This window comes from Nipponia nippon, unplaced genomic scaffold (assembly GCF_047370975.1).
Source record: "Nipponia nippon isolate SJK-2023a ecotype South Korea unplaced genomic scaffold, ASM4737097v1 scaffold_15, whole genome shotgun sequence".
Taxonomy (NCBI): domain Eukaryota; kingdom Metazoa; phylum Chordata; class Aves; order Pelecaniformes; family Threskiornithidae; genus Nipponia; species Nipponia nippon.
In genome coordinates this window covers 11529082-11552744 of record NW_028262331.1, presented here as the reverse complement: position 1 = coordinate 11552744, position 23663 = coordinate 11529082, and the positions used below count along the sequence as shown (strand labels likewise).

Genomic DNA, 23663 nt, shown 5'->3' with positions numbered 1-23663 from the left:
GGGAGCAGTGATGGCCCCTGCAGTCCCAGGGGCTGCGTGGGGAGCATCCAGTGTCCACGCAGTGGTCAGGGCTGTTTGTAAAACCTTATTTTTGTAGGTGAAAAGATTGCCCTTATTTCACTGACTGCGAAGTTAAGGGGCCGGCTTTCTAAACCCCTGCCAGCTTGGCGAATCCCAGCAGTGCTGTGCTGCTCTGTCTGCTACATTTTTGCTGCTTTGCAGAATCCCGGCACCTCTGGTTGCTCCTGGTCTCGTCCTGCAGCATCTTGCTGATGGGCAAATGCTCACAAGCTGGGGCAGGGGGGCTGGAGCCAGTGATCCCAGCCTGTGTGGCATCCTTTAGAAGTGTGGCATCCTGAGGGAAGTTCTGTCCCTCTTGCCCATAGACTTGCGGGATGAGACTGCAGCCCAGGTTCTGCAGTCTTTCAGCTTCTGTATCAAACTGTTCCTTTGCAGAAGTTGCTGTTAGGATTCATTGTGAAAACTGCGCTAGCATGTAAGGTGAAAGCCAAGTTTAAAATTGCCAGATGCAGAATCTGGGGGACAAAAAGCTTATAGAAGCTGAAGGGAAGCTAACAATGGGCTTTTAGTTTAAAATCGAATTCAGAGGAAACCAAAGAGACCATTTTTGGTCCCAAAAAAGTCATGTTGTGTTGTTGCTTCTTTGGTGTCGCCTCTTAATGGCTGTTAGGTTAGTTTAGTTCCATTAATGTCTCAGTGCAGCTCTTGAGCTGGAGACATTTTTCTCAGGACTATTCTTCAAATGTTTTTCAAAATGCCCCGTTTAGCCTTTAGCAATCATTGGCTGCACCCTTTCACATACCTGGGTGAATATGGAGTATATGGCACCTCCGTTTTACCTTTGGACTAACGGAGTCATCCTTTTGTAAGCTTTCTGGCTTCTTCCCAAGGGCGATTTGCAGATGCAGGATGCTCACAGTGCACGTGCCTGACTCGTAGGGAATCCAGCCTGATCATCTCCTGCGTTTGGAGTCTTCCCATGGTTACAACAAGATGGTTTTATTGATTGCTGGAGACATGCTCATGACTTTTAAGAACCATTTATGGCTTTTGTTAAAAATTATTTAATTCAGGTGTTGACAGGATGGCTCCTGGAAGTATTACCCCAAGCCTAAGCACTGTGCAGAGAGGGAATAATGGGCGCTTTGGTAATGAAAAGCATCCTGCGAAGGCTTGTGTGTGTGTATAACTCGCACGCTGTGAACAGTCCCTGCGCTTCTGTGTTGGTATTTAGCAGGAAAGTGAAGGAGATATAAATCTCCTGATTTTTATCAGGAGGGAGGCTCCCCCCCCTCCCCTGCCAGCACTACCGGGGACAGGGCGCGCGGGCAGCCGCCCCTGGCAGCAGCTTGCGGTGGTGACAGCCCTTCCTGCAGCCACCGCCTGCACGGGTTTTGGTCCCAGTTCTTGCCAAAAGAAAATACCAAATTGTCCTAAAACTGCTAACTGATGCGGAGAATAATTCGTAGCCCTTTTCACGTTGACAGAAAAATTAAGAGGTATAAAAATCAAGATTTCACAAAGGAAAAATATGATTTCTTTAAAGTGGCTTTCTCAACTATGTGGTTAATTATGGTTTCGAGATAAAAAGAAACATGATTATTTTTGAAGCTGAAGAAGACAAGCATGGCCTTTTTGGTACAGTCGTGTTTTCTTTATTTTAGTCAATAAACAGACACTTGGAAGATACAAAGCACTACTTTATGAAGAAAACAGCAGGGAGGGAATCTGAATGGGGCCTAGATATAGGGGATGAATGAATTACTAGCACAACAGAGAAATGCAAAGCATGTACCGATGCTGGCAAGAGACTGAACAGTCCCTTATCTTTAAGCTTGTCAGATAGCAGTGCGGTTATTTCTAGACTGACTTCTTAGAAAACATTGTGCAGTGACAAAAAAATTTAAAAGGCTGTTTCTAATTTGGAGAAAATGAGGTGGTATGAGAAAGCTCTGCTTGGCCTAATTAACTAAATTGATATGTTTTCTTTCCTGAGTCTGGGGCTCTATTTTGTTTACATTGCTGTTAAAACCAGGCTGAAACGGAAAGTTGTATTTTGGGTTCAGTCCCCAGGTCACCCGGGTCGTGGTGATTTTCACTGCGTGTGAGTTCCTGCACCAGCATGGAGCCGTTCCTCGCTCTCTTTCCCCGGCAGACCCCTGCGGCTCTGGCTCCCCCCGCGGCTAGCACCCTTCCCACCGGCACCCTGGATGTGCCCCATCCCTTGGGTGTCAACACGTGTCCCAGAATGTGTCTCCTTGCCCCTTGGCAGGACACATCATGGCTGTGGAGGTGGATAGAGAAAACAAAATGGAGCAATAAAAGTGCTTGAGCTACGACCTCCACAAGAGACCGTGGAATTGCCCCCACGCCGATGTTACCGGGGTTTGGTTTTCTGCTGAAATGCTAGCAGACTGGGTGGCTGTGCTTTGTTCGGGGGAAGCTTGCTGTAGCCATGGGTTTTCTTTCAGCCTTGGGGCTCACAGACCTCAGGACCAGGACTAAGCTTGGTGTTAGATCCTTCCGAAAAGGGCCACGCAGCCTTAACAAAGCACAGTATCAGCAAGAGTTATCCTTAGTAACACCATGCCGAAAAGTTCCCACTCCTGCCTTTAATCAGTCATCACAGGGAGGAAGTATTTCCCTTTCTCTTCCCCATCAGGATTAACCGATTTACTTTAGAAATGCTTCACCTGTCTTCTGGTACACCAGCTGTTTTTCAGAGGTGAGAATAAGACCAGTGGTCTTCACAGCTTGGGCAGGTCCCCTTCTCCTAGACGAGGTGCTGACTCCTTGGTCCTGCTGCCAAGGGGCCGGGCTGACCCTCAGGTGCTGTGAGGGCGGTGCTGATGGGGTGGAAGGAGATGATGGGGGACCAGGTGTGGGTCGCATGTGGCCGAGTGGGTCGTTTCACTGTTGATGGGGGACTTATGCTGCCGTGGCAGCTGCTGGTTTCTGCCCCTCTCTGGGCAGGGGCTCCTACTGGTGTTTTTGCTGTGCCCTGAGGCTCTTCTTGCCTGGACTGAGACAGAGAGTGGGCACTTTGATGAAGGAGCCTCCTGATGAAGTGGGAAATGCTGAAGAACCACAGGACTGCCGGCTGTTGTGGGTTTGTCGGGTCTCTGCTTGGCTCTGTAAGTAAAATGTTCTCGTTTCTTTGGTGCTCAGCTCCGGGAAAGCTTTCAGCCAGAGCAAAGGCTCAGATTCACTAGAACAGTGTAACAAACATTTCAATGACTTAGTTAAAAAATAATTAGTGTTTAGAAATTCAGCTCTCTGGGGGAACACTGTTACTGCACGTGCCGTGTTGGACAATTTCTTGGCTGTTGACTGTAGCTGCTGGGTTGGAGGGACACTGGTCCTTGCTAACGGTGTTGATGAGCTCAGTGTTGCTGGCTTTGGGGAAGCAGAGGGGTCCCTCGAGCTGGGTCCCGGCGGCCCCTCCTGCACGCCCCTCCCCAGGAGCTGCTCTGGCGTTACCGCCTTGTCCTGGCTTTACGTAAGAACGCACGCAAAGGCTCTGCTTAAACATGTTACAGATGGCCCTTCCAGAGAAAAATCTCTGCTTTTCACGTGTGTGTTGGTGTTAGTCCTGTTAATGGTGTTGTGTTGAAAGAACATGAAACGTATTTGTTTGGTTAATATTGCATGTTCTCTTTTGAAATGATGAACCAAACATGAGCAAGGCACTGTGCAGCTGGGGCATGCTAATGTTTAAATTGCTTCTCATGTTAATTGAAATATTTACTTCTGGGAAGGTGGAAGATAGAGGTGTTGCTTGCAAACCTTCATGGCGTTGACACAGCCATAGTGGGTGATAAATACCAACTTGCAGAAAAAATAAATATGTAGAAGCATTTTCTCTAGAGGTTCAGCAATGAGAAAATAGCGAGTTAAAATGTTTTTCTTATGTGTTGGAAAAATTAGCAGGAGCCTGCATTAATTGAAATTCAGTTCTTTATGTATATCAGTTCCTTATCCTTCTGGGATTCTTAGCAATAAGAAAGAGACAGAGCAACAGATTAAGCTAAATGTTGGCAACGACAGAGATAAATTGAGGGTTTAAAGCCTGCGTTGAGACAAATTACTACTAAAAACCTGCTTGCTCTTTTTTCTGGACTTCTTATAAGACCAAATACTTAGTAATACAACAGACCTGCTGTTTGTAAGTCTGGCTATGGCAGGTACAAAGGGGAATTTAAGCTTTGTGGATGTGATCGCGTTAAAGTTTTCTTCCATGACTTGAAAGTGGATACTGCGGCACCCTTCCACTGTCACTTCTCAACGGCTGCCCTCAAATTTCTGCTTTGCCACATTATCTTCTACAAACCGAGACCTGATGGCGTGGTGGGAGCCAGCAGGCAGAGACGGCTGCCCCTGCCTGTCCTGGGCTGCCCCTGCCTGTCCCGGCCAGCTCTTCCAGCCTGGGTGGCCGCTGCCGGCACAGACACCGTCCTCTCATTGCCCGTGCAGTGCAATGGGGCTGTGACTCGGAGTGTGGCTCCGGTGCTGCTGTGGTGTTCAGATTTAACAGCTAGGTTGAAATTGGGAGAAAGTTTTTTGTCCTCTTTGGGTCAAAAAGAAGCCAGTCTTAAGGTCTTTGTGGTGTGTTTGAAACAAAATGTGTGTTTTATGTGCAGCTCATGTAGAATAAGCCAATTTGGTATTTTGTGGTATTGTTCTATTAATTTCTACCTTGCAAGTACTTGTTTAATTTAAAAGTCTGCAGTCAGGCTTGGTAATGTTAGTAAATTTTAAATCATCATAAATAATACAGAAATTAAAACCTAAGAAAGTAGGACTGATTTGAACATGCGTGCTATCAGAGAGGCTTTAGCTGCCTCCCGAGCTTTCTGTGTGTTGCTGACACATTGGAAATTATTTATAGAGCATGTGCGTGCTATTGTTTCTAATTTCAATATGTGCAGTGACTGTTTTAAGGCCTGGAGGCAGCCCCGCTGGAAGCAGGAAGGCTGCTCTGTGCTCTTGGTAATACTGATCAAAGCGGACATGTAGACCAAATCGTGCTGTTGTGGCAAAGGACAGTTCTCCAGGGTCAGGACTGAAGTGTTTCATGTCGCACACTGAGAAGCAAGTGGAATTTTTTCTCTTGCTGTGTGTGATATTTTTTTTTTTCCCAGCAAGCTGGTTGAAAATTGTTTTATTGAATTAGGATAATCAAAATCTTACAGCCCTGAGACTTTGGCACCGGTTAAGTTGTAGCTGTGGAATCCAGAAACTGAAGTCCAAGGTGCAGTGGATTCAACAGCCACAAATGGAGGGTAACGAATCTCTGGATATTGTCATTATTTCTGTATGTTTCTTTGATATCAGCTTGGTATCGTCTCAGTTCTCGGTGGATCAGCATCTGTACGTAGCGAGCTGTTTGTGAATCTCTTATTAAATCCATGACAAAGCAAACACAAGGTCTGGGTCCGCTCCCGTCTCTGTGCTTGGCCGCCTGGGCACTGCGGAGGGGAAGGAGCTGCGGGGCAAGACCCCGAGGGGGATGAGGGCAAGGAGCGCGGCGGGGGCCGGGTACCCTGGGAAGGGATGCTGTGCCCTGGATGCCAGCCCTGCTTCTCAGCATACTTGCCTCTGTGGGGCTGAATAATTGACTAAAACACCACCTGGTAGAACAAGGGTTCAGATGATGTGTTTTAGGAAAGGTTGGGCCAAGTCATGCATTTGCACAGTGAAAAACTGCCTGGGATTAACTAATCACAGGTCTAACCGCTTAGACCTGTGGTTGCACTGGGCCCTCTTTGCCAGTATCTAGAACTTGCCTGTAGACTCATTTCAAATTAAGCAATAAACATCTGCGTTTGTAAGTAAACAGTTGTTAAATTTGCTCAAATATTCAATTTGTTCCATCCCAAGGATTTCCAATCAATATTGCATTCTAGCAGAAAAATAATGTAATAAGCCATTATTAGAATAATGTGTTCCTTTGTTGATGCTTGCAACTGACAGCAAATCTTTATTTTAATTAATTCTTAGATTAGTTAAATAAAAGCCATTCTCATTTTTCATTCTGCTTTTTTTAAGTTTTATTGTGCTCCTTGTACAGATAAAATTGGCAGGATTGACCAGAATTTTATGTTCTGATACCATGTAACTTTTATTTGTCAACACACTTGATGCAGGCCTGTTTTTACTTTTGGAAATTAGTTGAGTACAAATAGCAATATCAGTTTTCATAAAATGGTGTGGAAACAAGTTGTTTTGGAACTTCCACTCTGCATGGTTCTGATTAAAGGTATTTTGCATATATGCTAATGCTTTAGCAATTTCCAACTTGGCTATGTTTACACTTAGCATATATCTTGCACGGTGTGATAAAATGAAGCATTTTCGCTTTTCTAACTTGAAAGAAGTGCGCTGATAGCGGGTTGTGGTTATCCTATAAACCTAGACTCTTCCGCACGCAACTCCCGAGAATATCAGCATGTGGTTCGCATCTTCTGTTCTAGTTATGCCTGGCCATGTATTTACAGCCATAGCAAATAAAACATTATTAACAATCCTCAGTCAAATAATGCAGAAGGTACATTGAAGATAATTTTGTTGTGCCGACTGTACCTGGAGAGCAGATAGAGGTTGTATAAGCATTTGTAATAAACCTCTGTTTAAAAAAGCTCAGAACTTAATTTTAATGCTGCTGTAGATATGAGCAGAAGATTTTGTTTCCCATCCCAGAAGAAATTTGAGATTTCAATTTATTTACCCTCTTTACTCTCTCATATTGCTACCACTTTAAAAGAGAGACGGAAGGACAACTTGTGTGTGCATAAATGTCATTAGTCTGAGGAAGAAAACAGGCCCAGAAAGGATGTTGCTTCACCTTCAATCGCTTAAAAAACAACCAACCATAAACTGAAATTGTAAAGCTAATGTACTTTGAACTAAAACAAATCTTTTTCAATGAATACTGCTTTGGCAGTTGTAATTTTTTTTTTTTTTTTCCAAGTCTGTTTTCTTAATTTGGGATGCTTTGAACATGGCCTTTTTCTGTAAGCAGTTTGAGAGAGCAGGAAGAGGATGCAGGACGTTCTCGTCAGCATCGACGATTTGGTACCTTACCCCACCCCTCGTGCGCCTAAGTGACCTGGAGACCTGAAGAGTCCATGAAATTCATTGATCTTTCTTAGCAATGTAATTAACTTGTGTACTAGTTACGGACATCAACACAAAACTCAAAGGCAGACTAAACAAAGCACTAGATAATAACCTAGAAGCCCAGGGGATATCCTGAGCTATCAAATTGCTGGGCTGGATGGCCTAACAGGATTTCTGTCCCTGGCAATTAGGATTAATCCTGTTCACAGCTGGTAAAGAGTTGTCAAAGGCAGAAGTTCTTGTCTCTCTCCTTTCTGAACAAACTTTAGAAGAAATTAATGCATGCTTAAAGCTCAGGCTTGTTTCATCCTTCAATAAGGAAGTCTAATCATGAGAGTGGTGGGTGAAATGATATCTTTGACATTGCCCAAAGAGCACAGAATTTGCGAGGTATTTTGGGTTTAGAATAGTTTTTAGTTGGTATCTCGAGGTATGAAGAGGACTGATTTACCCTGATGAGTTTCTTTTTTTTTGGTTTGTTTGCTACAATCACATTGGAGAATGCCATTTATTTTAGTTTCCATGAACTTTTGGTGACTCTTTCCCCACTGCATAGCTATTTAGCATTGGGGATTGCTCCATCCGCCTCCACGCCAGAGTCTTCGGGGACTCAGTGAGTTGTGCGGCCTGTCATCATTACCTTGTTCTTCTCTCTGTCTCCTGGTTTGCTTGTGTATGGCAGAAAACACGGACTCTCGCATTCAGCACTTTCATATGTATTCTCCCTTGCAGACCGTGAAGGTTTTAATAGCAAGCTGCTGCTGTCTCTTTTGCATGCTTCGCATGCTTTTCTTGTGCGCATTTGGAGACAGCCAGGTGAGAACCAAGCTGCTATAGACAAAATGGGTTAGAAAATGCCCATTAAATTTCATACTGGAACTTGAAAATTAGTTGTGCTTAATTTTCATGTAATCTCACAGTAAGCTCTTCTAGCTGATGCGATTACAAGCGAGTACCTTCACAGAAACCTCCTCCTCCCCCTGTGCGTGTCACACTGCTAATGCTCCAAGGCGTCTTCTGCTGCGTGAGTTACTACAGGGGCCTCTGGTTTCACTGCGAGCGGCTGAACGGAGAGGAGCTGACGCTGGGTTAAGTAAATCCACGTAGGCTAAGGTGGGCTGTCCTGACCGCTGTACGAGTGCGTGCAGCAAACCTGCCCGATACTGTACCCGTTAGTGCTGATCTGCCATGATGGGCTCGGTGGTACTGGAGGGCGCTGTGAGCAGCGCTGTGCGGCTCCAATCCTGCAGCGCAGGAGAAACTTGCTCTAGCAGCCTCGAGGTAAAAGCGTTAGACAGAGGCTACTCTGAGAAGGTAAGGTAGCAAGGCATGTCCGGTACATCTCCCTCCCTTAAGTATCAAAGCTGGGAAAGGAAAGCAGATGTGCTATTACCTCGTACATCTCCTGCCCCTTCCTTTCAGGAGATGTTTTACTTGCAAATTTGAAGTGTTGTGCAGACTAAACTCCACTCGTGATGGTGTTTCTCCTTCTCTTCCCTAATGCAGTAGACACAGATAATTTGAGCTGTTGTTGAAATATCTTTTGCAGGTGAGGTGCTGTGGGAGAGGATCTCTTGTGCTGAGGATCCTGACGTTATGGGAGAAACTCAGTCTTGCAAATGGATTTTTATTGGCCTTCTGAACCAATACAGCTCAATTTAAACATTCAAAATTGACCTTAGCGGACTGGAAAATGAAAGAGCTGGTGCTGCCATTTGGTTTGAAAGTGAATTTCGTCCTTTAAAGTTAACTTTCCCGGTATCTTGAATAGGAAAGACAATTTTTTCTAATTTATACCACGTTGACCTTCTTAATAGCAAATGCACTAAAAAACAAGTAATGTAGTGGTCTGTCTACAATCCATATTTTTTTCAGGAATAATATATATAATGCCCTGGGTGGATTGAAAATACGATGCGAGTATCACTATAACAGTTACTGTTCCCTGATGTAAAACTCGTTAAACCTGGTACAGTCTCCAGAAAGGGGAGTGGGTCTCCTGTGGTTTGGCTGAGCTCGGTGGTGTTTTGCAGAGCGCTCGCTCGCCTCTGGGCTTAGAGGAGCACAATGAACTCGAAAGGGTGATTAAATGACATGCTCGTTTGCGAGGGCCTGTCAAAAGGTGCGACCTCTTCTCTCACTCTCTTTATTCGGGTTACTCAGCTGACTTCTGCAGTTATTCTGGTTTATGCGAGCATGAGCAGACAGAGAATCAGGACCTAGCTTTCAAGACTTCTCACAAACCAGAGGAGTCAGTGTGATCCAACAGCCATTGAAGTAAGTGAATAATTAAGACCGTCCCTTTTTTGGAGAAGGTCCTTTATATGCAGGAAATGTTTGTGTTTGCCACATCTCTCTCTGCTTGTAGCATAATCTGTTTCAAATAAATAATGTACGTTGCTGCTCTATCAGTTACTATGCTTTCTGCAAAGAGTGGGGATGCTAACCTGAACCCTCTGCCTCCAGCCACCGCTGCTGGAGCACAGTTTCCAACACTATATCCAGCAAGATGTAGCATTTTGAGTAATAAGGACTGTGCCCTTGGCTGTGTTGCTTGCTGTGCAGAAGCTGTCCCTCAGCACAGCATCAGGATACGTGCCGGTGGCGTGACTTACAGCCATCGCGCAGCATTGCTGCGCTCTGCGTGGCTGCTCACAACAACCCTGGACAGCGGATCAGTGCGCGGGGGTAGCGGGTCGTGGCTTTGGGCTGCCGTGCCAGTGGTCTGCAGAGCCGTGAGTCCCCTGGGGGTGTGGGGACAGGCTGGCATCCCACCAGCCCTGCCTGTCTCTGCTGCTCCCTCCCTCCAGCCTGGCACCAGCGGGTGCACGGGCCGGGGAGCATCCCCCTGGTCCTCCTACCCCTCCTTGCAGTGTGCTGGGGCCATGGGGCAAGCTGGACGGGGATTACTGACACCAGAAGAGTGTTCTAGGAGGGGACGGGAAAAAAAAGACCCAAAATGTGGGGGTCTTTTATAAGAAGACTCAATAATCATTAAAAAAAGATTACTCCATCAGCTGAACTGCTCCCTGAGACAAGTATTTTGTCTAAACTTCACAGCATCTCCAGGTTTTCCTGTGGTACATAATTGTATGCAAGTTCTGCGGTACCGAAGGACACAGGCTTAAATTATTCCAGACTCGTGTATACTAGGTACACTCCAGGTGCATCCTATTTATTGTCATAGTAATCAAGTACAAACCCTTAATTTATCTTCTAATTGGGGCTAAATTGTCATTATTATTCCTGAAAACTGAAATAATACTGCTTCTTGATCCCCCAAGACTATTACTATGCCAGGAAAATCCTTGCAAATAGACACTTTGACAGACTACGTACTTAGTCAACGGCAAACTGGCAGCTACACAGTTTTATGCATACAATGCTTAGTTCTTCCCTCCTTTTTGGAAACCCTTATGCACACTTGTAGTCTGCCAGTTTTCTGAGCAATGTGTAGGTGTTCCATACTGAGGAGAAAAGTACGCGCTCCTTTTCGGTCACTCTTTTCCCCTATCTGCTGTTTAATATTAATGATGTAAGTTGCTGTGTCAAAATATTAAATAATTGTAACCTGTATAGGAAAGGACTTTTATTTTACCTTTGAAAACTGTATTTACATGTTTTAGTATATATGAATAATACATAAAGTTAGGCGCTAAGGTTATTTTCAAAGTCAGTCATTTCAGGATCAAGCTGTAGAAAACAATAAAAGAGTGGTTTCTTTTCTCTTGCTCTCCCCCTTTCTTTAATTTCCCAGGATTCAGGAAATAGCATTGAAGTCTTATGCCACTGGGATTTCTCACTAAACTTCAAAGCTCAATTTAGTCTCTGCTGGAATGAGGAGAGGCATAAAACAGGCACAGTGGAATCCATTTAAATGAGTGACTGCAAAAGAAATACAGTTTCTAAGAAAACAAATGCTCTGCACAGTCTTTTAACAAAAAATACCCCATTGGAGCGCGGTGGCTGAAACGCAGCCGTCGCCCCATCCTCCGCGGCGGTGGGTGCTCCGCACGGCGCTGCCCGAGCCGTGCCCTCCCCGGCACGGGGCGGCGGAGCCTGGCTGGGGAGGCAGGGTGGGGGTCCCGGGGTGGCACCGGGGGACTCGAGGCAGGGACAAACCTCCTGGTCCCTTCACAAAGGACGCGGGACCGGCTGCCCGTGCAGTCACACGTGCACGTACTTGCATGCATTTGACAATTTTCCAGAACATCATTTTAGTAGGGTAAGTCAGCACGGAAGATTTGGTTTATTTTCCAGCGTATTTGATGCTTCATGAAGGATGCAGTTTTACTTCAGACCGCTCCTTTATAACCCTACTCGTCAAAGAAATGTGCTTGTCATTAGCAAGGTGTTTCCTTTAAATCATTTCCCTATCTGTATTTTTTTATCCATTGTGACATGAATTTTCTTCTACGAAATGAGCTGTATAATTTTGCTAAGGCAGTGGTAAGTGCTTTATTTTAGAAGCATTATAGGTTAATGCAGACTTTCGACACATCTTAAAAAACCAAAGGCTATGATCGTTTGTTCTGCCTCTGCAGTGGTTTTATGATAATTGCTTGTAATCCAGTCAATGCGTATCTGCAGGAACTGCTCCAGCTACACAGTATTTCTTCTGACCCACCCCACTGATGCAGAACTGACCTTGAAAGATCTCTCCACTATGGTCCACACGAGAAAATTAGTCTCCTTTTCAATAATTGTAAGAGCTTGCGATTACATAGCATCTCCAGTCTGCAGACCTCGGTGCCTTATGTTTGGCACCGCTGAAAGGCAGCAGCAGTAACCAGGTGGGCAGCCAGGTGTTATTCCTTGCACTGGGGCAGGACCCAAAGGAGCTCTAGCCAAGGCTTTGGTGAGCCTCGAACCTCAGAAGAATCCCTTCTGGTGTCCCCAGGGTGGGCAGGAGCCAAACTGGTGCCTGCGGACCACCCTCCCCTGGGCAGGAAGGGGACGAGCAGGCTCCAAAAACAGGGGAGAGAGACAGCTCTGTGGGAAAGGGCAGGGGGGAGAGACCGGCTTGACGAAATGAGATTGCATTAATTAGTACTGATTTGATTTTAAAATCTTTGGGCCTACCACACCATCTTAACTATTGCATAAAACATTTCATTTTAATAATGCACTTTAATTGTATTTCTTTTCATTTATGGGAGTGCTTGACACCATTTCATGTGACTAAGAGCAGCCATTCTTCTCTTTGCTCTTAAAGATAGCTTGGTCAAAAATATGCATCTGTTAACGATGACCGTGCCCCGTGTGTAGAAATGACATACCTTCTGATATGTTTCTTGCATTTTCTTGGACACGCATGTGAGTTGCTGTATTTGTAAGAAAAACAGTGTTTCGGTGTCACTTGAGAGGCCTGCAGATTGAAACTGGACCACAGTGTTTGGGTGGTAGGCTGAGTACTGCAACAGGAAAAACTTCTGACCTGAGAACCACTAATTGAAGGTAAATAGATGCTGTAAGGAACAAGAACAAATGCTGAGAGAGAGAGATGTTTGCTGGGTTGAGTATGAAGAAGGCTAAAAAATGCCTTCCTGTGAGACATCGTGGTTCAAAGGGCAAGAGCTGATTTACGGTCCATTATAATTTGTACATCTGGAAATTTGTTAGAGTAATTAAATGCTAATATAAAAAGGATATTCAAAAGGATAGCTTCCTTAAAGATTACTCTCAACTACCCAGGGTCAGAAGTAAATTATAAGTAATGCAGTTGAGAAGTTGGGTCTTTCTGGCTGAATAAATGTCACAACTGAGAAAAGCGGTAACTCAACTTTCTATATTTGAACATTTCATTATATTCTAGGCCATTGAAAGACACATTAGGTTCCAGAGAGGTGACACGTAAGGTCTCATGCTGATAATCCATCCTTTAATTATTTTATGGAGGTTAATGTTGCTGTAGTACAGTAGTAGCTTGGTCTTAGCAGTGAATAATAGGTTTTAGTAGAAATGAATTTAATGGAAAATTAATAAAGCAGTGCAGAATGGCTGAACTGCATGTGAGGGCTGGTGATGACGTTCATGCTTTTTTCATATTGATTTAAAGGCTTTATTTTGCAGTTGGCTTCCAGGCAGCAAAACCATTTTTCTCTCCTATTATGTCCTCTGTTCCTAGTAAGGTTTACCTCCCCACCTCCCTTTCCCCCCTGCCCCGTCCGTCCCTGCTGTCCCCCTCTATAGAAGAGTGCAAGTGCGCTTGAGGAATAAGTAGATCTCTAATTGAGATACCGACCCAGTCTCTCTCTCTAGAGAGGTTGTCTCCCACCTACATGGAGAAGTTTTCCAGGACCTCAGCTTTGACAGGGAGAGAAGGGCTCACTGTTCCTGTCTTCAGGCCAAGTCTGGCAAAACTTGGTTTTCATTCTGTGCCGTTACAGCACATGTCTGTAGTAAGCTTACGTGCATATGGTGGTTTCATACCTGGCCTGGTTTGTAGGGAAGGTGTCCACCTGTGTTGTTACTGCTTGTTGTCTTTGGGGATGTTAGCATTGAGCTGCCGGGCTTTTCGGTATTGGAGCACCCGGGGACTGTTGCTCGTTGACACGATGGACCTTGCGCAGGTTGCAGAGTGGTGGGGAAGCTGTCTGCAAATGTTTTATCCTGCAGGTCCTGGCAGTGGCTATTCTGGAAAGAGAGGAGAAATGCAAAGTGTGAGCAACTTCTTTCTTTAAGAGGAAAGCTGGTCGAGCTTGCTGGTGTGGCTGGAGGTTGGCTTTGAGCTCTTGAGTCAACAGGAGAGTGGGCAGCATAACCCGCATCCAGATGTGCAGCAGGACAAGATGTAGCTGCAATTTAATGGAGAATCTTGATTCCAACTTGTTTATTGTGATAGTTGTTCACTTTGAAAAATTCAAGTGTTAAACTCTTCTCCTTTTTCAAGTGCAGCATCTCTGTTTTGTTCTAGTTGCCTGCTTATGACTCATCATAGCCTTAACTTCCTGAAGAAAACTGAAAGCTTGAGGGAATTGCATGCATGTTTCTATTTCTAATATGCTACTACTGAATACAAAATAAGAAGGAAAATGTACATGGAGGGAACATCAACGTGGCTTTTAATGGCATGATAGCTTTTTTTTTTTTTACTAAAACATCCTGTTTAATTAAAGCTCAGTGTGATAAACATAGAGCTTGTTGAATGTAGGAAAACCTGCCTTGCAGGGAAATTGCTTGGGTTTTTTTTTTTTTAGTAGCTTTCTTCATCTGCCCCTATGTTTCATTAAAACGGATGCAGGGGGAGAAATAATTCAATAAAACCTAACATTCACCAAGAGGCTTCTACTGCATGCCAGTCCCAAATGCAACTTAATTTGGCTGATTTTAGTAGGTTTATTGCTAGTGTCACTCCCTGACCTGGCATGAAGCAGAGGAGTCCCAGTAAAATTTGGTCCGAAATCTGTACTGGATACAACAATCTGCTGCTTCAGAGCCTTCTGTCCTCCTGATCCTGGTGGCAGGTTTTGGACTCTGACAATTGCTTCACCTGCCCAGATACATGGAGAGGTTTACCTGGGCAGGTTGCAATGTATGAGGCTCTAAAATGTTATGTTGCTTTGGGATAGTCTGTATTTAGTGATAACCTGATGGAGAGTAGGAGGGATGAGCAATCTCTAAACCAAGTTCTAGGGAAAATGGGACAAATATAGCTACTTGAGTCAAGTTCTGTGGGTCTTAATCTGTCAGAAGCCCTCTGTGGTCAGAGGGAGGTGGCCTTCCAGGAGAGGAAAGACAAAAGCTTTCCTCTCTGACCTGGACAGCCCTATCACACGCGGTGGTTCACTCTTCCTTCTTTTGCGCGTCCGACCAGAGTGCGTGCTCCCAGCGGCGACAGAAGTGAAACTCGCACGCTGCTGTTGTAAGAAACGCATATTTTCACATGCCACGAATGGGTACAATATCTGTGCAGAATTTGTACAGTGCAGTGCAGCATGCCAACATCAGTGCCTGCTGCGCCAGCCTGCTGCGCTGCTTAGGGCAGCTGGGGCAGAGCGCCTTGCCTTTCCATTGCTACTGCATTGCTGACTTAGCATACAAGGCTAAAGCAACACAGATTATTTGCCCTTGCAAGATGGAGCTTGAGAGAGGATATGATCCATGTCTGTGAGCACATCTGGAGGCAAATAAAACTGGCTACTTCAACTGAAAGATAATGCTGGCAAAAAAAAAAAAAGGGGGGGAGGGCAGTGTGAGCTACGTGTTCAAGCTGTCAGTTTGGAGATGGTTCCTACCCATTAGAGGAAAAAGATTCTGCAACCTTCTTCCTAGGAGAGTAAGGGGTAAAAATACTGCAGTTGTTTTTAAGATAGAAGTCACGCAAAGATATTGATCTTTGTGTGAATAACTTGCATGCGGGCATGCAGGCAGTAGCAGGGATTGTGTGCGATGGCCCAAGAAGTCCTTGTCTATTCCCACAGTCTTAACTGAACCCTTGCAGAACATACAGCAAGCTGATATGCACGTGTGTGTGTATACGTGTATCTGTATAATGTATATAACCTGTGTATATATATTTATATTTTATATATATATATATAAATAAAGAGGCAGTCCCTGTACCTCATCTATTAAAAACCGGTTAGCTACAATTTCTTTTTTTAAATGAGCTGATTTTTGGAATGCACAGAGCTAATGAATATTCATAATTTTTGCCAGTTCTAATTTTAGCCACCTAGAGTCTTCATTACAGGACATGCACGTAATTAAATAGCCTTCTTGAGAGTTCACAAACTGTCCTTACTCTCACCATTTAAAGGTTTGAAATGATCAAAATATTTTTTAAATGATCCTATAAAGCTATACCAGGCTAGAAAGGCAATATAATAAAATGTCATTCTCATAATCTTAACGTTTTGTGGTGGGCCCAAATTCTGGCCTGTGGTCTCATGCATGCGATTCAGCGAGGCCGAGAGCAACTTCTTTCTGTGAAGTATTTGTGCACCTTGCATAGGCTGGGCTCAAATTCCAGGGGGACGTGACCCACATCCACAACAGCAACCGCTGCTCAAATGGATCTTCAAAGTGTTTTAATGCCTACTTTCAAAAAGAATCTGCTCTTTACTAAGTCACAGTAAAGATGATGATAGTCCTGTTTTGTAGCATCCTAATTTACCCACTACATGTGTATGTTTCTGTACCTGTGTGTTCATGTACTACCTGTGGTGTTTGCTACACCTCTCTAGCACAATATTATTTGGTTTTGAGGCTAGTAGGGGACCTGTGGGGACAATATTAAAAACAGACGAATGCGCACAGCAGGGTAGCAGTCCCAGGCCAAACAAGCCTGGGTGTTTGGCATCTCCCCCCCAGCAGGTGCTCTAATGGCTGTATTTGCACCCCTGACTCCCTGATCCCCAGCCCAGGCTGCTGGGAAGCCATGCTCCTGTGGGGGGGGGGGGTGTGGGGGGGGTGTGTGTGTGGGGGTGGGGGTGTGAGCGTGTGTGTGAGCGAGCGAGCTAGCCGTGCTCCTGTGGGACGCGTCCGTGTGAGCTGTGCTCCTGCGTGGGGGCCATGCAGCGTCCCGGGGAGGGCTGCGCCCCGTGCCGGCACCGCAGGGTCTCTGGCATGCGGCCTCGTGCACACTGCACCCCGACGCCCACCCATGCCCCCCCTCAAGCACACGCAAACAGTGGTCAAGTGCAAGGGCAGGGAAGGCTCCACCTCACTGAAATTGGGATTTGCTGATTTGAAGGCAACGTACAGTGCAGTGCGTGTATTGTTTTAGAAATATGACCATTTTTGCTCTTTAAAGCAAGTACTTTTTAAAAATTCTTCTCACTTGCCTTTATGTGGAATTGCAGCATCCTATCTTAGTTGCTTTTCTTGCCTAGAAAGGTTGGACCAGATGATCCTTGAGGTCCCTTCTAACCTGGGATTCTATGATTCTATGCTTTTCTTCAAGCTGCGCCACTTGCATAAACAAAAGGGGATTTCAGCTTTCCTTGTGAACCAGCTCAGTCAACCACAATCCTGCACCGCTTCCCTGCAGCCCCTTGGGTCTTTGCTGCCGGGGGAGGAACCGGGGATTGGAGATGGGGGCACGAGAGCCCCGCAGCGAGGCCTGCGCCAGCCGGGTGGTCCGGAGCGCAAAGATGAGCTGCGTGCAGAGCGCTAACGGCGAGAGACTCAGGCCAAAGTGTGCTCCCTGTCCTGTGTTTTTTTTAAAGCACCAATGATACACACACAGAGGAAGTCCAGCTCCCTTTATATAAACTTCTTGTTTTATTAAAACTAGTATTTTCAGTCAAGTTTTTAAGGAGTCCTTTATTTCACGTGAACAAAAGCCTCTCGCAGTAGGGCAGCCCCTTGGGCTGTGCGGTTTAACCATCTCTGAGCTGCTCCGGTGGCTCCTGCCCACAGGCAGGACCATGAGGCCGGCCACCCATGCGCCACACCACGCTCCCTCCGCACAGCACGTGCGGCCCAGCGCGGGATGAAACAGACCCCAGGGAGCTGTTGTGAGTTAGAAATAAACCACGCATCTCTGCTGGGGGTGGCTCCAGAGAGCAGCATTAAGTAGTTCAACGTTTTTCAGGTTGGACTGCCTTGGTCTTCCTCCAGGGATGAGAGGGGAGGTGGGATCCTGCCCGTGCTGGGGCCAGCAGGGCTGGGGCTCGTCCCCTTTGCCCCTGCTCCCCCAGGTGGTCCTGGCTTACATCAGTGCTGCCCGGCTGCAGCCACTTCTAGCACCAAGTGCACTGAGTGCGGTGACATTTGGTCCCATCGTTTCTCCGGACCCACCGTGACCTCCGGGCACAGGGACGGAGGCGCAGAACCCTGTGCCGAGCCCCTGGCGTGGGCAGCAGCCCTTCCTCTCCCACCCCTCTGGGGCCTCCTCCATGGCCCTGGGGCCAGGTCTTGGGTCTGGTTGGAACTGGTGATGCCCAGGGATTTCCACCTTTCTCCTACAGGTCCCCAGCCATGCACCTCACTGTGGGGGAATGCTGTGGCCGCCTACCTCCCTGCAGGGCTCATGTGGCCCCAGGCCATGCCGTTCCTGCAGGGGAGCCTAGGGTTGGTCCTGAAGCACCTCTCAGCCCAGCATGAGGCTCACCTTCGCCTGCTGGTGCTTTTCTCCCCCTGTACCTCTGATGCCGCTGTGGCAGGCGACCTGACCAGCAAACCTGGGAGAAGGAAGCTAGTGGGCTCTACAAAGAAGAAAGCAACTGATTTTCTTAAATGCTCAGATGAAAATTTTTGATCAGTGTTAAGACTTTTTTTCCTTTTCCCCCTGCCCCTTTACGTATGTCCGTTTCCAACGCAGTCGCTGTGAAACCCCGAGCAGCCCCGGCAGGTCTGTGATGGCAGCGGGGGCGAGAAGGCAGGGTGCCCGCCGCAGAAGCAGGGGTGCTCTGCTGTGAAGTTCTGAGCCGCTTGTGCAGGGAGGGGCACACACAGGTAGACACTAACAGCTTTTGCCTTGGTTTATAACCCAATTTCCATCCTTCATTGCTTGCCTTCTGGAGCACTTAGTGCCCTGAAGAACACCCAAGAGTGGAGAGAATTTGCACTGCTCAGCAGACTCCACAAGTATCTTTGCTTTAACTGCTATAAAGCTCTGGGGTTTTTTTTCTTTTTTTTTCTTGTTCTTTTTTTCTTTTTTTTTAGAAAAAATTATTTTATTTTTAAACACAGCAGAGTGCTACCAGGCTATCATCTTGGCACATACTCTCTGGGCAGCCCTGTGAAGTTTCTTCCCCTCAGGGCTTCATCCACTGTCAGGATGTATCTGTTGATAAGATCTTTCATTTCCTGGGTGAATGGCTCAAAATCCTTTTGCTTGGCACCAGACCGCTTGAAATTCCCATCTCTGTTGTTCTCGACGCAAAGCAGACGGTCCTCTGTCACTGTCACATTCAGAAACTCCACCATTTCCCTCAGCTTGGGGATGAGGCTCTGCTTCAGGTCCTCGTAGTGGACGACGAGCAGGCGCTTCCCGTACTTGAGCCAGTCCAGGACGTGGGAGGCCCACCAGGACGCATAGCTGTTCACAAAGTCAGGCCACTCTAGAGGACCAGAAAACCAGGAAAATGAGACAATGTTAGCCATTCTGTGTTCAACAGTTTTCTAAATGTTATATTGTGCAACAAGAGTGGAGTTGCTGGGCATGGTCTGGCGTTGCTGGATGGGCACACGCTGGAGAAGCCAGCACGGCTGGCTGCTTGGGGTATGGCAGCTCGGCTTTGCAGCTCCTGCCACGGAGACAGATGATGCCGAACCCTGCTGCCACCCCGTCAGCAGGACTGCGCAGGCTTCGTGGCCCCTAACAGGGCTGGAAGCGTCACCGAGCTGCCTAGGAGGGCAGGGGACAGGGCACGGCAGTGGCCGGGTGGGCAGAGCTGCAACTTTGCATCTTTACTCTGCCTTATTTGTAGGAGTTGAGCTCTCCGCACACCAGCGGTGTGAGCACTGGGCAGGCGGCTCCGCGCAGGGGCTGGGGGAGGACGGAGTGTCCTGGGGATGAGTTCGACTGAACGCTGGTGAAGGGGTATGAGCAGGGAAGGCAGTGGGTCCTGCTCGGATGGTGGCTTAAGCAAGGCTTTCCCCTGTAACTTCAAGCAGATTCTTTTACTTCTGTGGTTTTCCTACCCTTTTACCTCCATTTCAAATGTAGACTGAGAAAGAGACAGGTTTATTTTTTAATATATATATATATAAACAAATAATGATATAGTAATGTTTTTATTATGTAAATGCAGCATCAAGGCACTGATTTTGGATGGGGCCCAAGATGTTCCTGACTTCCAAATCTGTCAAATAACATATCTTCCTGCATGCTTTCCAGCCTGCTTCTGGGGAGACTGGGTAAGGAAACAGGATTAATAGGGAAGATTCTTCTGTTGTGGCACATGGGAGGGATTTAGGGTCACCTGCCAGGATCAGTGGGACAAAATTTACTGAATTATTTTCCCACCTTTGCCTTGGCTGTTAGTAGCATCTCAATCTCTATTTGCCGTCTGTGATAACTTAATTTTCCAAGGGTCAAGATAGTCCTAGCTAAAGCTTTTGGGCTGGATAAAGAGCGTTTGTGGCTGAAATGTAACAATTTGTAGTTTGCAGTACAGGATAGCCATTCCTTCAAGACTTTTTCTCTTTTCTAAGGGCTATTTTGTCTGTTTTTTGATTACTAGGTCTTGAGTTGTGACTGATGAAAGGTGATACATGAACTTGGGAAAGAAATATGCTGTGACGGAGGACGCTTCCTCCAGCCCCCCAGCCCTGTGCTGCGTGGTTTGCCAAGCCGCAGCTGCGGTGCCTAAAACACGCACGAGGAGAAATGCAAGCCGAATCTCTTCTCTGCTGCGGAGTCTGAATGCAGCAGTGTCTTCAGTGGGGAAAATGTAGTCATACCATCCAGCTTGCCAGTCAAATGCATGAAGCATGGCAGGCATATTCTGAAGTCTTTTCACGTGTTCAAGGAACGCTGCATCTCAAGTCCCCTTATTGCTATTATCCTTATTTATCTGCAGTGCAGTAGAACCTGTGCAGTGCTGTAAAATTTCCTTCAGGAAATGTCATGCTCCACTGAATCCTTCAAATCTTAAATTAGATTTCTCACGGTTATTACATGCTGCAGGGGCAAATTTTCTTCACCTCGCATAGCTTCGCAAATGGGCTGTATGCAGGGGTGTTGTACCTGGACATGTTTTCTCTGCCAAACAGCGTGATGGCAGCAGTGCTGCTGCATGCCTGTGGCCACAGCACTGGTGCTGCACAACCCTCCTCTCCGTGGCAGTGGATGTACCGCAAGACCACAACTGCTCCCAAAGTGCAGGTCTGAGTGCTTTTGGGACTGATCTTGGCTGCGGTGGGACGCAGGTCCCACTGAATTTGTTTGCAGTCCTGACTCAGGTCCCGGTGCGTTACCCCCTCCCCAGCATGCCAAGAAGATAAGTTTCAAACTGTGTCCGAAGCGGCAGCAGGGCCCCCAGCCCGCGCAGGGGCAGCACGTTACCTTTGCTCTTCCAGTTGCGGTCGGTGGCGTACCCCAGGTGCCCGGCATATTTCCTGTTGAACTCCGCCATCAGCGACTTGTACGGGTTCCTTATCAACAGGATCGCCGAGTCGAACATTTCGATCTCTGTCTTGCCGCTTTCATGTGTTTTCACACAGATGGTCCTTCTACTTCTCCAGTGGTCTTTTTCTCCTTTAAAACCTGTTTTAGAAGACAGGATTGTTCGCTTTTTTGCTCGGTTATACGTCTGTGCCTTTTCATGCTCTAAATCTTTCCCTGCAGTAGTGCAAAACTGTTGTGAAAGCACCAGTCAATTAAACCCAGGACCTGGGACCAGGGCTGAATTTTATTCCTGGCCTGCCACTGGCCTGCAAGGCTTATTGGCTTTGTTTGGTTGGGAACCATCTTCTTGTGTGCTTCTCCATGCCTGCTGTAAGGAGGACCCGGTCCCTGGCTGGAGCCCCAGCCGCTGAGCGGGGCGTGCGCTGGGAGCCAGGCTTTGCTCTGCTGGGGAGGACCTCATCGGCACCTCGCTGTAAAAGGGCTGTTTTTCACAGGGCCAGTGTTTGGCGCTTGCGAATATGGTGCCCCCCTCAGGATACTGTCCTCCAAGAATAATTAGTAACATTTAAACATTCACCCCTTGTGTTTCATCTGACCCTACTGAAGGGTCTTACCCACAGGGTTTAGTCAATTTTTTTCAGTCAACTAGTCTTTTGGACCAGTCTGTTAGATGGGAGCTGCACACGTGCATGTACATGGCAGCACCAATGCAGGCGACATGCAAATTTTGCAAGTCGAGAGCCTGGCTGTTGTCTGTGAAAGCAGCCGCCTGTCAGGCTCAGCGCTGCTGGAGCAGTCCCTGCTGCTGTCTGCACCACGTGAGACCGCTCGTTCCAGGCATGTGTTTAAATTTTACCAAACGTGCTGACAGTGCCAGCCTTTGCTGGCTCAAAGCAGAAGGTTGCCAGAGCGAGTAAGTAAAGCTTCGTGCCTCGGAAGGGCTTTGTGTGTCCCATCCCTCTGGATACGGTACCTTTGTTGTAGAGGGCTCCATCGAAGTAATAGCTTCCCGTGTAGTATCCTGTGGCGTGCTCTATCAAATGGCGAGCCCACGTATTCCCAGCCCCAGGAAAGCTCGACAAAGCAACGAACACTTTGGATTTGGTGGTTAAGAATTTCCTGTCTGTGCAGCGGGTGTCTGTGAGTACAGAAGATATTTCATTGTTAGCATTGTGGCTTTTTAATAATTCCACTGACAGCTCTTGATTACAGGGTTTATTGCTTCTTTCTTCTCTCTGTTACGAATATAGGATATCAATTTGAGTCCAGTTGTGAGTCGGCTACTTCCCAAAATTAATTCAGCCATGAGAGGCCAAAGAGATTATCCTCAGAAGAGGTTTTTGCTGGTTTTGTGTTAGACAACGCTTTTTTGATAGAGCTGTGGCAAACCATTGTACTTGCCAGCAAGTTGTGATAAAAGCCCCTTGATGCCTGTTTGCTAACGGCTATTTGCCTGGCAGGTTGGCTCTTCAATGAAACCCGAAATGTGCCATTACACCTGGAAATTGTGAGTTTTATAATGCAGGAGAACCCCGCCTACTGAAAGGACCTGGTGTTCAATTAAACCCCCAGGCCGTCATTCCTCTCCGAAGGGCCCAAGGCAGCCACAAGCCCATGTGGCGGTAATCTCCCATTGGGGCTAGGCACCTTGTTTCTATACATGCTTTTGTAAATCCTAACCTTATTCTTAGTGTGCCAATAAAAGCAAGGATAGGATGAGAACCAATCTTGACCCTCTGTGATGATTCAACTGGAAGCCAGGAAATAAATTAGAAATTACTCTCTTCATTCTTCAAAGCAGCCTCTAGATGAAGCCATGGCTAGAAATGCCAGTGCAGTCCAGAGGAGGCTGCTACTACTGATCTACACAGATGTGGGAAGTACTAGCAATTTCATGAAAGCAAGCATTCTTCTTGTATGATCTTTTCGTGTGCTGGTGTCTGCAGTCTACCTCTGAACTGGGAGATGGAGGAAAAAAAAGGGTGTCAGGTTAAAAAAAGCCCAGCACCAATCCAGAAAAGTACTTAATTTGCTTAATTTTAAGTTTGTGAGAAGTTTCACTGAATTCGGTGCAAGTCATTGCATGGATAAAGTTGCCGGTGCCACCTAAATGGTTCGCTGGATTGGAGCCCTTACTCTCTGCTTTATTTTCCAGCTTTGAAACATGTATGAAAATGAATATTTTAGAGGAAGATGGGGAGAGCAAAATTAGAATCTGCAGAGCTGCCTCGGTGGCTGCGTAATCTGGGGGCTGGGTGTGCATTTAATGAGCAGGACTGGAAGCAGAGTATGGGGTCCTTGTCCCCAGCTGCCCGGGGTGCTGCATGGCTTGGGGTCTGCCTTCCCCAGGCTCTGCCTTGTTCTCTCCACCTGCAAAATAATTATATTTTTCCAGGGCAAGGAGAGGCTGTGCTGCTTAATGAAAGAATGGAAAGATGCATATTTACCAGTGTGATTGCAAGGGGGGGGATTTAGATAAGGACCGTTTCCTAAATTCCTG

At 46.6% G+C, this 23663-nt stretch overlaps 1 protein-coding gene across 4 annotated transcripts in view; it reads right to left on the bottom strand.

Moving 5' to 3' along the window:
* Positions 1–17370: 17370 nt before the first annotated feature.
* Positions 17371–23663, bottom strand: part of WSCD1 (WSC domain sialate O sulfotransferase 1) — a 34152-nt gene continuing 27859 nt past the window's right edge. For all 4 annotated transcript variants that reach the window (XM_087752100.1, XM_087752101.1, XM_009469025.2 and 1 more), the window contains 3 exons: positions 22137–22301; positions 21101–21301; positions 17371–19151 (listed from right to left, as the gene is read on the bottom strand). In XM_087752100.1, coding sequence (XP_087608226.1) covers positions 18799–19151; positions 21101–21301; positions 22137–22301 — 719 coding nt within the window. In that variant the 3' untranslated portion in view covers positions 17371–18798. The remainder of the gene's footprint in view (positions 19152–21100; positions 21302–22136; positions 22302–23663) is intronic.